Raw genomic sequence first — 13,382 nt, 5'->3', positions numbered from 1 at the left:
AGAAAGTAAGATCGGTAGTTTTACACCAGTGTCAAGTGCCTGTGAACCACAGTCACGGCCACATATATCGTATGTGAAGAGAATGATACGGGCGGTAACCTAAAAATAACACTGCTAAAATACTGTAAATAACACTGCTCACCTTTTGGCGTCCCCCAATGGCCTCCGTACTTGTGCTTCATCACAAGGAACTCGATCTTCTGCTGCTGCCTACGAAAAATAATAAACCCAGCAGCCACAACAATATTCTTTGCTGCCATTTTGAAACAGGGGCAAGGGCACAAATTATCTCCCTTGCGCTGCTGACACTAATTTTGAACAATTGTCTTAGTCTTGAATACATCAGCTGCTCACGTACGTGTCTCGTGTTTTCATCTTCTTTTGTACCTTACAATTTACACTCATTTGAATTCAAGAGGATGTGGGCGTTTCTTTACAGCGGAGAAAATAGTGCTGAATTCACACATGCAAGACACAACTGAGCTATTCATGTTTTCCCCACCTATCCGACTGCACTTTCTCACCGTTTTATTGAACTAATGTATCATTTCAGAAATTAATGTATTAGACTCAGAGACTAAGAAGGAAGGTGTGAGCAACCTTGTGAGTGTGTATGTGTGACTTTGTGTGAGCAACCTTGTGAGTGTGTATGTGTGACTTTGTGTGAGCAACCTTGTGAGTGTGTATGTGTGACTTTGTGTGAGCAACCTTGTGAGTGTGTATGTGTCACTTTGTGTGAGCAACCTTGTGAGTGTGTATGTGTCACTTTGTGTGAGCAACCTTGTGAGTGTGTATGTGTCACTTTGTGTGAGCAACCTTGTGTATGTGTATGTGTCCCTTCGTGTGAGCAACCTTGTGAGTGTGTATGTGTCCCTTTGTGTGAGCAACCTTGTGAGTGTGTATGTGTCCCTTTGTGTGAGCAACCTTGTGAGTGTGTATGTGTCCCTTTGTGTGAGCAACCTTGTGAGTGTATGTGTCCCTTTGTGTGAGCAACCTTGTGAGTGTGTATGTGTGACTTTGTGTGAGCAACCTTGTGAGTGTGTATGTGTGACTTTGTGTGAGCAACCTTGTGAGTGTGTATGTGTCCCTTTGTGTGAGCAACCTTGTGAGTGTGTATGTGTCACTTTGTGTGAGCAACCTTGTGAGTGTGTATGTGTCACTTTGTGTGAGCAACCTTGTGTATGTGTATGTGTCACCTGTTAATAACAGAGATTCACGATTAGGCATTTGTCACAATGTCACATTATCTTACGACAGAACATACAGAGTTTATGACAAAAAAGGCAGCAACAATATTCACCATGTTTGAAAGCGGTGAAGCCCTCATCAAAGCGTCAGTTTGTAACAATGCCTTTGTGATTGACAGCTGAACATTTGTATTGTTCCAAGGAAGTTTTTCCTGTCCACCTCTGAGTTTCTTGTTGTTGTAAGACTTTTCAAAAATTTTATCACACAGTTTTCATACCTGTCTCACATGTGAAGTGATGGACATGCTTTGTATCTTCAGTGTTACACACACACACACACACACACACACACACACACACACACACACACACACACACACTCTTTAGTAATTCAACATTCACAAGAAAATCTCCCAGCTGGATTCTGAGTCAACCAAACAGATTTAAAACTCACCTTTAACACTGAGAGAACAATAATCCAGGAAATGAAGGAGACTAAAACACGTTTTTCAACACAATACTCATTTTTTCAACCAACAAACGTTTTGTTCTAGGGAGGCTATTTCAGTCAACAACAGGCAGTCATAACAATACAAAAATAAACATGCAAATTCATTCATCAGAAACCATCTCTGTCAAAGAAAACTTCACATCAATAAATATCTTTAAAACGAGAAAAATTTCAACTTATTTTTTGAAACCAAAAAGAAGATAAGAAGCAATGTCATGTATGCCCTTATCTACATGAAAATGAAAATGATTCATTGCACTATTTCTTGCCACTGCGGACATGACTAGGTTACACTGGATGACTGGTTCAGAACAAATAAATATACAGAGCCGAAAGAGCCAAGTAAAATCTTTAAAAGTACACACTCTCTGAAAGGCTTTATCATAGCCTTGTGTTGGGATGAAGTTGACTACTTCAAGGCAAATTGAATAGGGTAAACCAATACACATACACAATAGGACACCTTCTGCAAGCACGCTACCTTATTCTAAAGCACGTGATATGCCTTGCAAATCAAGCAAATGCGTTTAAAAATAACAGTAACAACAAAGCAACAAAACTAGCCCATACTAAGAGTAAGAGTCCCTTCAGTATGTATCAACTTCCAAGACGCCAGAGTTACAAGAACTGTACATTCAACATATTTTAAATGATTTGAGCAACATTTTCACAGTATTTTTGATTTTTTTTTTTTTATTAGCAAGAGTAACACGGATGCTTTAAAAAAAAGTTGTCTAAAATATGATAGCCACAATAGAGATGAAAAACTATATTAAAAGCAACCACAAAACATGTGAGCATGCAATGGTCAATTGCCTCCCTTGCATCAAATACTTTTCACCACAAAAATGGTAAAATCAGAATACTGCAACACATTGGTTTGTCACTTACAGGTTAAAACATTCACTAGGTGCCGGAGCTCTGATGATCCAAATAAGTGCAATACTTGCAAACAGTCTAACAGAGCCAAAAGGCTATGCTCTGAGCTGAGATCCAAAGGTGAACCAATCAAAAACAAATAAACTGCCAACGTTCCAAAGTCAAGAATCAGAAAAGCAACACAGGGTAATGAATGGAACGTTTATCTATAGACACAATGATACATTCACTTTCATCATTGAACATAAGGAACACGATACACAGCAGACAATTAGTGATGAAAAGATGAACACTCGGCATAAGATTCACACGTGTTCATCTTTTCACCTTTCACAAGATACACACGTGTTCATCTTTCATTGTTCACAAGATACACACACGTTCCTCTTTTCACCATTCAAAAGATACACATGTATCCATATTTTCAATGTTCACAAGATACACACGTGTTCATCTTTCACTGTTCACAAGATACACACACGTTCCTCTTTTCACCATTCAAAAGATACACATGTATCCATATTTTCAACGTTCACAAGATACACACGTGTTCATCTTTCACTGTTCACAAGATACACACACGTTCCTCTTTTCACCATTCAAAAGATACACATGTATCCATATTTTCAACGTTCACAAGATACACACGTGTTCATCTTTCACTGTTCACAAGATACACACACGTTCCTCTTTTCACCATTCAAAAGATACACATGTATCCATATTTTCAACGTTCACAAGATACACACGTGTTCATCTTTCACTGTTCACAAGATACACACACGTTCCTCTTTTCACCATTCAAAAGATACACACGTATCCATCTTTTCAACGTTCACAAAATACACACCTGTTCATCTTCTCACTGTTACATCTGTCTCTTGGTAATCTTGTTCTTCTCAAAGTTTTATGTTACGTTTTGTCACTAACTAAACGTTCCACACAATAATCTTTCTTTCTTTTTTATCATGGGTGAACCAATTTCACTTTTCTTTTTAAAAAATATAAAAAGCTCTTAACAGTCATTAACATACCAAACAAAATTCAAACCAGCAACTAGCACAAGACACTTAAACAGCCACATTCACAACCACAAGATTTCCACATCCTTACAGATGATATGAACACCTGAGTCGCTGTTCCCTCTTTGATCACACCAAAGTCACAAGGACAATTTGTCACTCAACATTTACGTGGTCACCATAGCACCATAAAGAGGTCCACTGTTCACTGTTCACACACAGAAGGAAGCCGTCATAATCGCTTATCCATTTCTTGCTGTATTCGTTGGGCAAGAGCAGAAACGTAGGCTGGCTTCAAACTGCAGTCGTTTCCAACTAGTCGTGCCAAGCCTTCAGCTTTGTCATCCTGTAAACAATAAAACTGTATTCCAATTATGAAATATTGTATTGCACACTTGCTTACAGTGACACCTACATGCTATTTTGACCCAGACTGTAGCACCTGTCTTCCTTTTGTTTTCAAATCTAGCATCTTAATCAAAAATAGTACCAAGGACATGTACTCTGTTTCCTGATTTAAATTTTGTTTTAAACAAGATCTCAAGCATGTAAAAGTCCATGTCCAAGGATGCATCATTTATTAAAAATCACTGAAGAGGCAATGTCGCAGCTTCCTTCAACACATTGCGAAGTGACAAACGAGATTTTCCCAACAAGTCTCAAGCATCTGGAAGCTTTCAAGATTGTCATGTAAAAACTGACATGCAAAGAAATCTGTAGTAGGCGACTTACTTCCCATGTATTTAATGCCAGAACAGGGATGTCGTTAGGCGTCGGACATCGGACATAGACCGATTAAGAGGCTCAAATGTCCGATTCACATAGCCACATGGCGGTCAGACGTCCTATCGTTTTCAACTGAGTGCTGGCATTGTCCGATAATAACTCAATTCCTTCGGACAGCGCGATATTTGATAGTGTTCCTTTCAAGATACACATTTTTAAAAAGCGACCAAGCACTCTCGCGTACAGGTGCACTGAAGTTATGCAGTGCGGATCTTGCGTTTGGGTGAAACCCGTCTGCAGCACATTAAAGTTAGGAGTATGGGAGACAACTCCAACTGACTAAGTCTTGCGTCTGCTTTTGCTTTCAGTTCGAGACATTTTGATAAAGTGCACTGAGTTATGCCACCGAAAAATAAATCTAAAGCCTGCCAAAGTTCAACAAAAGCTGAACACGTTTGGCTATTCAACGGCATCCTGTGCTACATTAGGGTTAAAAACAGTGGGGAACACGGCGAGCGTCATTCTTGAAAATGAAAAAATTCTGACGTCCTAACTCCTATTGACATTTCTGAAAGCGGTCAAATGTCCTATTGATGCTGAAGAGCTAGGACATTTGTCCTATAGGTATGAATTTGAAGCAACATCCCTGCCAGAAGACAGAGTTAATCACTTCAACGTGTAAAATATCCCCACACAATTTAAATACAAAAGAAAAACCATGAAAGAAAATTAGTTTACAGCTTACCGTAAAAACATCCACTGTGTAAATCTGTCCATTACGATCTTCAAACTCAAGTAGAAAAAGTTGCTGTCTGTTTTCTGCAACGGAAGTTGGGCATACATGTAAGTTTTATGAGATCCCCAAAATAAGATGATACTAAATCTTAAAAATAAGGAGGTAACACAGTGGAACCTCCCCTTGAGACCATCTCAGGTGAGTACATCTCAGGTGAGTACATCTCAGGTGAGTACATCTCAGGTGAGTACATGTATTACTTTTATATAATTCACCTTTCCATTGCAACAACCTGCAAAGGCCAAAGTCTATAACGGCCAAAGTCTATAACGGCCAAAGTCTATAACGGCCAAAGTCTATAACGGCCAAAGTCTATAACGGACACTTTTGGTCAGTCCCTGTGGTTGTCATTACATATTGATTTGAAATAACAAATTAATATAACAACAAACTAAAAGTAATTCAGTTAATGCCTAATTACACTGTTACCTGGCTCTTTTCCCAAACATCCAATGATCCAGTAATATTCGCAGCTTACCCTTCACTGACTGACATGGTCATAATTCAAACGAAATCATTTATAAATTACAAGGATTAGTGACTTTTACAGAAGTTCACTCTTCTATGACGATTAAATAGCCACAGTATAAGAAAGACACTGCAAAGCCAGCCAAACAGCTTGCTAGGATTTTATCAGTGACTATTGTTTATTCTTCTGCATTCCTCAGGGTTGCCTACCCCTATCTCCCCTCCCCCTCTTCTCTCCCCTCCCTCCTCTGTGGTGAGAGCGGTGCATGTCACACTGTCACGCGGGCAGCATGACCCCCGTCTTCGACAGTGTGCGTGCAAGGTAGGATAGATCTGTAAGTTTGCAAGTCCCTAGACGTTCGCTGAAAACAGTTTAAGCTAAGTTCTAACATGCGCATCAGTCTTTTTGTATGAATTTGCACAATGCATTTGGAAAATGTGCTTGCAGGGTGGTAAAATTCCACCCACTTGGAGTTGCTGCACTGAATAAGAACTCGGTAAAAAAACAAAATCCCCACCGTACCTATCCGCCTTAGAGTTAGACCCACACCAATAGTGATGAACTAGGTACGAACGCAGCGTTACAACTTACAGACCCACTTCTGTGACTGTGATTTTGACTAAATCCAGATACAATGCCAACTGAAACTGAAGACAGTAACTGAGTAAACAAGTCACAAGGAGTGGAATTCATTTGAGCTATACTTCACCTTTCTTCAAGCACGGTGGAACATAAACTTGTTGTTCAGGCTTTTTGTGTCTGTCCTTGGACTGTTTGAGTCTTGGCAGCGGTGCTGTGGGCTCCTGCTTGGCTCTCACCTCTTTGTCATAGTTATCTCTGGGGACAAAGTGAAATCAGTTAATGAATTTTCAGTCAATCATCTCTGGGGACAAAGTGAAATCAGTTAATGGATTTTCAGTCAATCATCTCTGGGGACAAAATGAAATCAGTTAATGGATTTTCAGTCAATCATCTCTGGGGACAAAATGAAATCAGTTAATGGATTTTCAGTCAATCATCTCTGGGGACAAAATGAAATCAGTTAATGGATTTTCAGTCAATCATCTCTGGGGACAAAATGAAATCAGTAAATGGATTTTTAGTCAATCATCTCTGGGGACAAAATGAAATCAGTTAATGGATTTTCAGTCAATCAACGCCAAACACCAACAGACTTCATCCCTCATGCAGCTTTCACTTTGGATTTCAGCAAGATACATAGAGAATCTATACGACTTGTGTCTGTCTGTCTGTCTGTGTGTGTGTGTGTGTGTGTGTGTTCGCGATGCAAGGCCAAAGTTCTCGATGGATCTGCTTCAAATTTAGTGGGCATATTCAGGTAGACCCCGGACACAACCTGGTCGATGAGAATTTTCAACACGTGCTCTCAGCGCGCAGCGCTGAACTGATTTTGGTTTTTCTGTTCATCTTCCCAGATCCATTCCCAGTAACTCTTCCTTATCTTCTCCAGTGTTTTGCGTTTATCTCCCTTCCTTCGTGTGGCGTCAATCCATATTCCCGTTACTATTTTTAGAAGGTCACTGTCCACAACGCTTTTATTCCGGCGAAGCCGGATATTCCCATTACTATTTTTAGAAGGTCACCGTCCACAACGCTTTCATCCCGGCGAAGCCGGGTATTCCTCTACTTCTTCCTGGCAAAGCCGGGTACCCGGCGAAGCGGGTAATCATCTAGTACAGTAGTACCTGCCATATCCGGTCACCCATTAGTCATTGCAAAGGTGACCGCAAATATCAGGTGGCCCTCCTCCTCCAAAAAAAACCCAAAAACACGATCAAGTTTTCATGAAGAAAAGAAAGCGATCATCCATGAGCCGCCGATTCATTGTCTCTGTTAGTTTTGCTTTCGTTTATACATCTTAATTATTTGCGTGTTTAACTCGATCGTCCTGGCTAAGCTATTGTTTCGTATGTTTCTATGTGTGTTGTTTGGATTATTATATATATGTATTTGAGTGTCAGATAAACAAGTGTTTCAAACTCACATCAGCTGTGATCGATCCGGAAGTGACTGCCGTAAATGTACATGTATGCGCATGTCTGTATTTACAGTTTGCGCATGCGTAAGTATTCATGTCGTCTGCTCGTGCTGTGCCGTCTGTGCACACAACACACACACACACACACACACACCACAGGCGCTCGCCCGCGAAAGTGACAAGTGGCCGTTAAGTGGCCGCTCCTGTCGAGTAAGAGGGGCACCTTAGGGCAAAAATCAGTGACCGTTGACCGCGTCAGACAGGTTAACGGCCATTAAGAGTCAATTATAGAAGGAAAACTCATTAGTCATGGGAAAGCTGGCCGCTCCGGGCAGGTTCACGCCCACGAAAGGGCCGGAAATGGAAGGGACTACTGTACTACATATATGGCTTGCTGTGTCGTACCTGATTTACACAAGTTGCTTTGTAAAATATTGAACTGCGAGCGAAAGCGAGCTTTTCAATATTTAAAAAAGCAACTTGTGTAAATCTGGTACGACACAGCAAGCCATGTAAAATTCTGTTCATCCTACATACTGTACTTACAGGCCTTAAGCTCCAAACATCCCTGAGTCAACAGGTACACATTGAAGACGCTTCTATTCGAAAATTTCTTTCAGGGGAAACATCAAGATCAAAAGCGTTTTCATAATGACATTTGTCTTGGTGACTCTGGCATCATTTGTCTTGGCGACTCTGGCATCATTTGTCTTGGTGACTCTGGCATCATTTGTCTTGGTGACTCTGGCATCATTTGTCTTGGTGACTCTGGCATCATTTGTCTTGGTGATTCTGGCATCATTTGTCTTGGTGACTCTGGCATCATTTGTCTTGGTGACTCTGGCATCATTTGTCTTGGTGACTCTGGCATCATTTGTCTTGGTGACTCTGGCATCATTTGTCTTGGTGACTCTGGCATCATTTGTCTTGGTGACTCTGGCATCATTTGTCTTGGTGACTCTGGCATCATTTGTCTTGGTGACTCTGGCATCATTTGTCTTGGTGAGTCTGGCATCATTTGTCTTGGTGACTCTGGCATCATTTGTCTTGGTGATTCTGGCATCATTTGTCTTGGTGACTCTGGCATCATTTGCAGTGAAAAAACAGGTCCCTGCCAAACTAGTTTTACATGACCTCATTCAGTGATTCACATGAACTGTGGTGAACGATAATGTTCTGTCATAAGTGGTATCTCACACGTATGTTGGATCAAATAGATTCACCAGTCCCCTGTTTCTTTTAATGTGAGAATTGGGAGGTGAAGCGAGTGGGGCGAGGAAGTACCGTTTCTTTGGCAATTCTCGCTGCTAGGACTTGGCAAGTGAGGGCTAGCTAGCATGCCTTGGAGGTGTGCTTGCTATGCAAGAAAAAATGTCTGCCGCACAGCTGCCAATCAGATAAGCTGTCCATGACTGTTTACCGACCAGTGTAGACAACCTTGCGTAGCTAGCCATCAAGCCGTTTCCTATACACTCTGGCACTCCTAGCTCCGCCAGCGGATAGCCGCATGCAAGTATATCTCGTCTTTAACAGGGGTGTCGTTTGGGTCGGCCCTTCGGCCAATCGCCGATTTTATTTTACTTTGGCCGAAACTTTCATGTCCCTATCGGCCAAATGTCCGAAGAGTATTCGCCTAAATCGGCCAAAGTTTGTCCAGTTTTTTGTATTGGTCAGGCTTTGATTGCTAAAACTGCTGCCGATGTACTTAGTCAACTGACTGACGTTTATTTCCTTCGCGAATACCAAAAACGAAACATCAATGTTTTGAACGGAAGCCATTGCCAAAAAATATAGATGCCAGAGTGGTTTCCCACTCTCAGCTTTTGCGTTCGCCGGTTCCAATAGTTCATCAGTCAGTCAGTGCTTTCGATTTGGATTTGAACATCATGTCGCAACCAAAAAAGAACAAAACTAAATTGGCCAAGGTTTGCTACCCTTCGCCAAGATAAGTGATTCCGGACAAAATGACAGGAACACAGCGAATGTGGACAGTGTCAGTGTGAGTGGTAGTAGTGTTGTCGAGTCGATCGAAGCAGACAACATAGCAGACGATAGTCACCGCGAATCGAAATCTGCTGAGCCAGAGAATAAAAAGCGTCCTCCAAATCGTGGTTTCCAAGTAAAATGGCTCACCCTACACGGTTTTGTATTGGTGTTTTACCAGTCATGTTTCCCAAGGCTTGTCAAGATTAGCACAAGATTGGAAGAGTTTTACTTTCAAGAAATTAAAGTTAAAGGTTTGAAAAAGTTTCAGAGTTCTAACTGGTGTCTGATGTTGTTAAATCAGCAAAGCTGATCGTTTCAGTTTCAGGATAAGCCACAAATTGTTTATAAAATAGCTAACATTCTTCAGCTTGAGGGGGGGCTTTGCCCCCCAGACCCCGCAACGGGACCCTGGACCCCAGGTTCTACCCCCCTCTGGCTTAACTGCTCCGCCCCTGTAATCTGTGTTCCTAAGACAATGATTGTATGTATTGGTGTTCAGGGTTCGACACTAGCGGGGGCGGGGGGCGGAACGCCCCAGAGTTTTGTGTTCCGCCCCAAACATTGCCGAAGCTTGGGGCCCACTCCGCCCCAGGATAAATTCCAACAATGACAAACCGAAAATTCTAATGCCAGAGCCAATCACTAAAAATCGCCAGTCAAAGTCGTCACTGAAATTTGCGTTACGATCAATGCTGCAGTCAAGAAAAAAACACATTGAAATCATCGAAGGACAATGCCGCAAGGGAAATAACTCCCAGATTGCACTCTTTAGCGTGAGAGATAAGTATCGCCTTCAAATGGCAAACGCAAAATGTGGCGACACATCCCTGGTGTAAAAAGACATGGAAATGAAGATGAAGAACAGGGTGGAGAGAAACGAAAAAAGGAGACCGATGCAGCCTAAAACGCGAAGCGCTGTCGTAATTTCAATGTCAAATGGTTGAAAGAATTTCCCTGGCTTCAGTACGATGAAGAAAAACAGACAATGCATTGCCGCACGTGAATACTGAGAGTGGGCCCCAGATTTTTGTTTTCCGCCCCAGCAATTTCCATCTCTGGGGCCAGTGTGGCCCCAGGCCAAATAAGTTAGTGTCGACCCCTGGTGTTCCCCTTTTGAGTCTTGTGCTTTAATGTTGCGGTGACTTTGTATGAGCCAAAATAATACACAGTAGCCGAAAATGTTCCAAGATGTCCTAAAGCTTTCTGACAGTTTCAGACAAATGTCCCAACATGAAAATGTCTAGCAACACACCTGCTTTAAGAAACACTCCTCATATAGTACATTTACAAACAGATCAGTCTTTCAACAATAAATTTGAATTTGATTAGCATTGCCACATCGCCCAGCATCAACTGAGGACACAGTGAAAAGGCACTTTTTTTTCACTTTGAGTGAAAAATAATTGGCATAATTGATGTTTGTGAGTCACAAATTATGTATCAAATGAAAAAGGAATGAATAAAGAAATGATTCAAAAACAAAGTTTACTGTATGAAATTAATAAAAGATGTGTTTTGGAATATTTTGAGTGTGAAAGTGCGTGTTCGTCTTCACTGCCTCTCGCGGACATTTTCGCGTCACTCTTAGCAGACGACCAGTTCATTTCAAACTGCTCGGAATACCGTAATTTTCATTGGAGGGCTGTGATATTTTGCAACCAATCAGAGAAAGCTTTACGTCTTTCCCATACAAAAAACGCGACCCACCGTCAGCATGACGGTGAATGTTACTCGTGTGAGTTTCACTAAAATTTGGTCTGAAAACTTCCATCGGCATACACGGTTCAAATGCAGTTGCCAAAAATCAAAAGAATCGAGCGAGAAATGACTTATTCCCAACTATTATGCTGCGCAAAACTGGACCCGAAAAATGCGAAACTCGGCCGATCAAAAGCCTGAAGAGGTTGCGATCTCGGCTCGCTCAAAGCAAAGTGATTTCGAACTAAAATGACCATGTCTTGCGAACTACTGCACCGATTTAAATAAAACAAATTGCTATGTGCTCAGAATTTTGATCTCTTTAAAATGGTGTGTTTCTTGTCATTCAACCATTAATTTCAAAATTTCATGTCATTGCCACAGCAATCAGTATTTAGCTACAGTGAAGTCCGGATGTAGTGATAGCCCTCGGGACCAAATTTTTTTATCACTACATCCGGACTATCATTACACCAGGACGTCCGGTTATAGTGATATTTTTGTAGGTTTTATCACTACATCCGGACGTCCGGTTATAGTGATATTTTTGTAGGTTTTATCACTACATCCGGACGTCCGGTTATAGTGATATTTTTGTAGGTTTTATTACTACATCCGGCCAATCGCTTGTAGTTGTAGTGATATCTTGAAAGCTTTTATTGCTACATGCGGCGGCACATTTGGTAAACTAGCCTCAAGGCAGTAACAAGGTGATTTTGGAACCACTATTGATTTCGTGTTGTGACGTTTCTTCTGTCGTCTTTGTCAGGCTTGCAAATGTCCTGTGTTAACCTACCCCCGTCCTGGCAGTTCAACAGCCGGTGTGTGTGAATGTGTGTGTGTGTGTGCGTGCATGCGTGTGTGTGTGTTTTAGAGAGAGAGAGAGAGAGATAGAGAGAGAGAGAGAGAAGGGCCACTTAGAAATAAGGGTTAAATGAAAAATTGTCAGATTTTATAGGAATGAAATGTAGTCTTTAAATTTTAATCAGTAACAAATGAAACCAATCCAACAGTGCACTGTCTACTTTCGGTTCCCCAGGGCATCTCTCGCGCTTCCTCTTCGCACTCGTCTCACCACTATAAAACTTCTGCTTTAATTGTTCACCATTTTTCACAATAGCGCATACTGTTGACTGTGCAACCTTGTACTTCTTTGCAATTTCCGTCTGTGTACCTTGTTTTCTTTCAATGTCTTTCAAGAGATCAATTTTCCGCTTCAGGGTAAGCACAGTGCGTGGCTGGCTTTTGCTCGCCATTTTGGTAAAGGGAGATTACTCTCGAACATTATCACTACAGTCGGACTTTAGCTTCCCCGGGACTTGAAAATAGTATCAACAAGCGGACTATCTATATCCGGACTGAAAAATATCACTACAACCGGACTAAGTTAACAAAGAACATGAACAACTGGGACCGGGACCCAGAAATTCTATTACTACAGCCGGACTATCACTATATGGGTATCACTACAGCCGGACTTCACTGTACTAGCTTTGTCCTCAAATGACGCCCAAAATTTGTCAACTAAAATGACCATATCTCGAGAACTACTGCACCGATTTAAATAAAACAAATTGCTATGTGCTCAGAATTTTGATCTCTTTAAAATGGTGTGTTTCTTGTCATTCAACCATTAATTTCAAAATTTCATGTGTCATTGCTAATTTGATGAAACTGAAAGAATGAATTAAGTGAATCAAATATCCTGAATTAGTTAAACTGCACACCAAAACAACCTTTATGAACAATAATGGGACGCTTTCTGGGTCTCGCGGCCTACAGTACATATATGTCAAAACAAACTAAGCTAAACGGTAAACTCAACTACTTGAACATGTTTGTAGTTGTAGGCTAGATCTGTGGGGATGCCGAAAAACAGGAGACAATGTACACTTCAGTTCCACTGACATCTGATACCATTTTAATTTTTGCTATTCAACATGAATCAAACAGAGTTCTCATACCTGTCTACCTGGTTTTTGATGATGGATTTCATAAATCCATGCTGCATATTGATTCGAGCAGTGGCCATGGTGCTGAAACATCTAGCGTTTTCGCAGCTGCTTGTGTGATACGTCATCGGTTTGTGCACTTCTAAATGTTTTTCAT

The 13,382-nt window shown here is 41.2% G+C and overlaps 1 protein-coding gene across 1 annotated transcript; it reads right to left on the bottom strand.

The window, feature by feature from the left end:
- Nucleotides 1–1,587: 1,587 nt before the first annotated feature.
- LOC138958023 (UPF0561 protein C2orf68 homolog) lies at nt 1,588–13,342 on the bottom strand. Its single transcript, XM_070329052.1, has 4 exons — nt 13,238–13,342; nt 6,300–6,427; nt 5,071–5,144; nt 1,588–3,945 (listed from the first exon to the last, which is right to left on the bottom strand). The coding sequence occupies exons 1-4, from the start codon at nt 13,303–13,305 to the stop codon at nt 3,832–3,834; spliced, it is 384 nt and encodes a 127-aa protein (XP_070185153.1). The 5' UTR covers nt 13,306–13,342; the 3' UTR covers nt 1,588–3,831.
- Nucleotides 13,343–13,382: the final 40 nt, after the last annotated feature.

This window comes from Littorina saxatilis, linkage group LG2 (assembly GCF_037325665.1).
Source record: "Littorina saxatilis isolate snail1 linkage group LG2, US_GU_Lsax_2.0, whole genome shotgun sequence".
Taxonomy (NCBI): domain Eukaryota; kingdom Metazoa; phylum Mollusca; class Gastropoda; order Littorinimorpha; family Littorinidae; genus Littorina; species Littorina saxatilis.
This window is presented reverse-complemented; position numbering and strand designations above follow the sequence as displayed.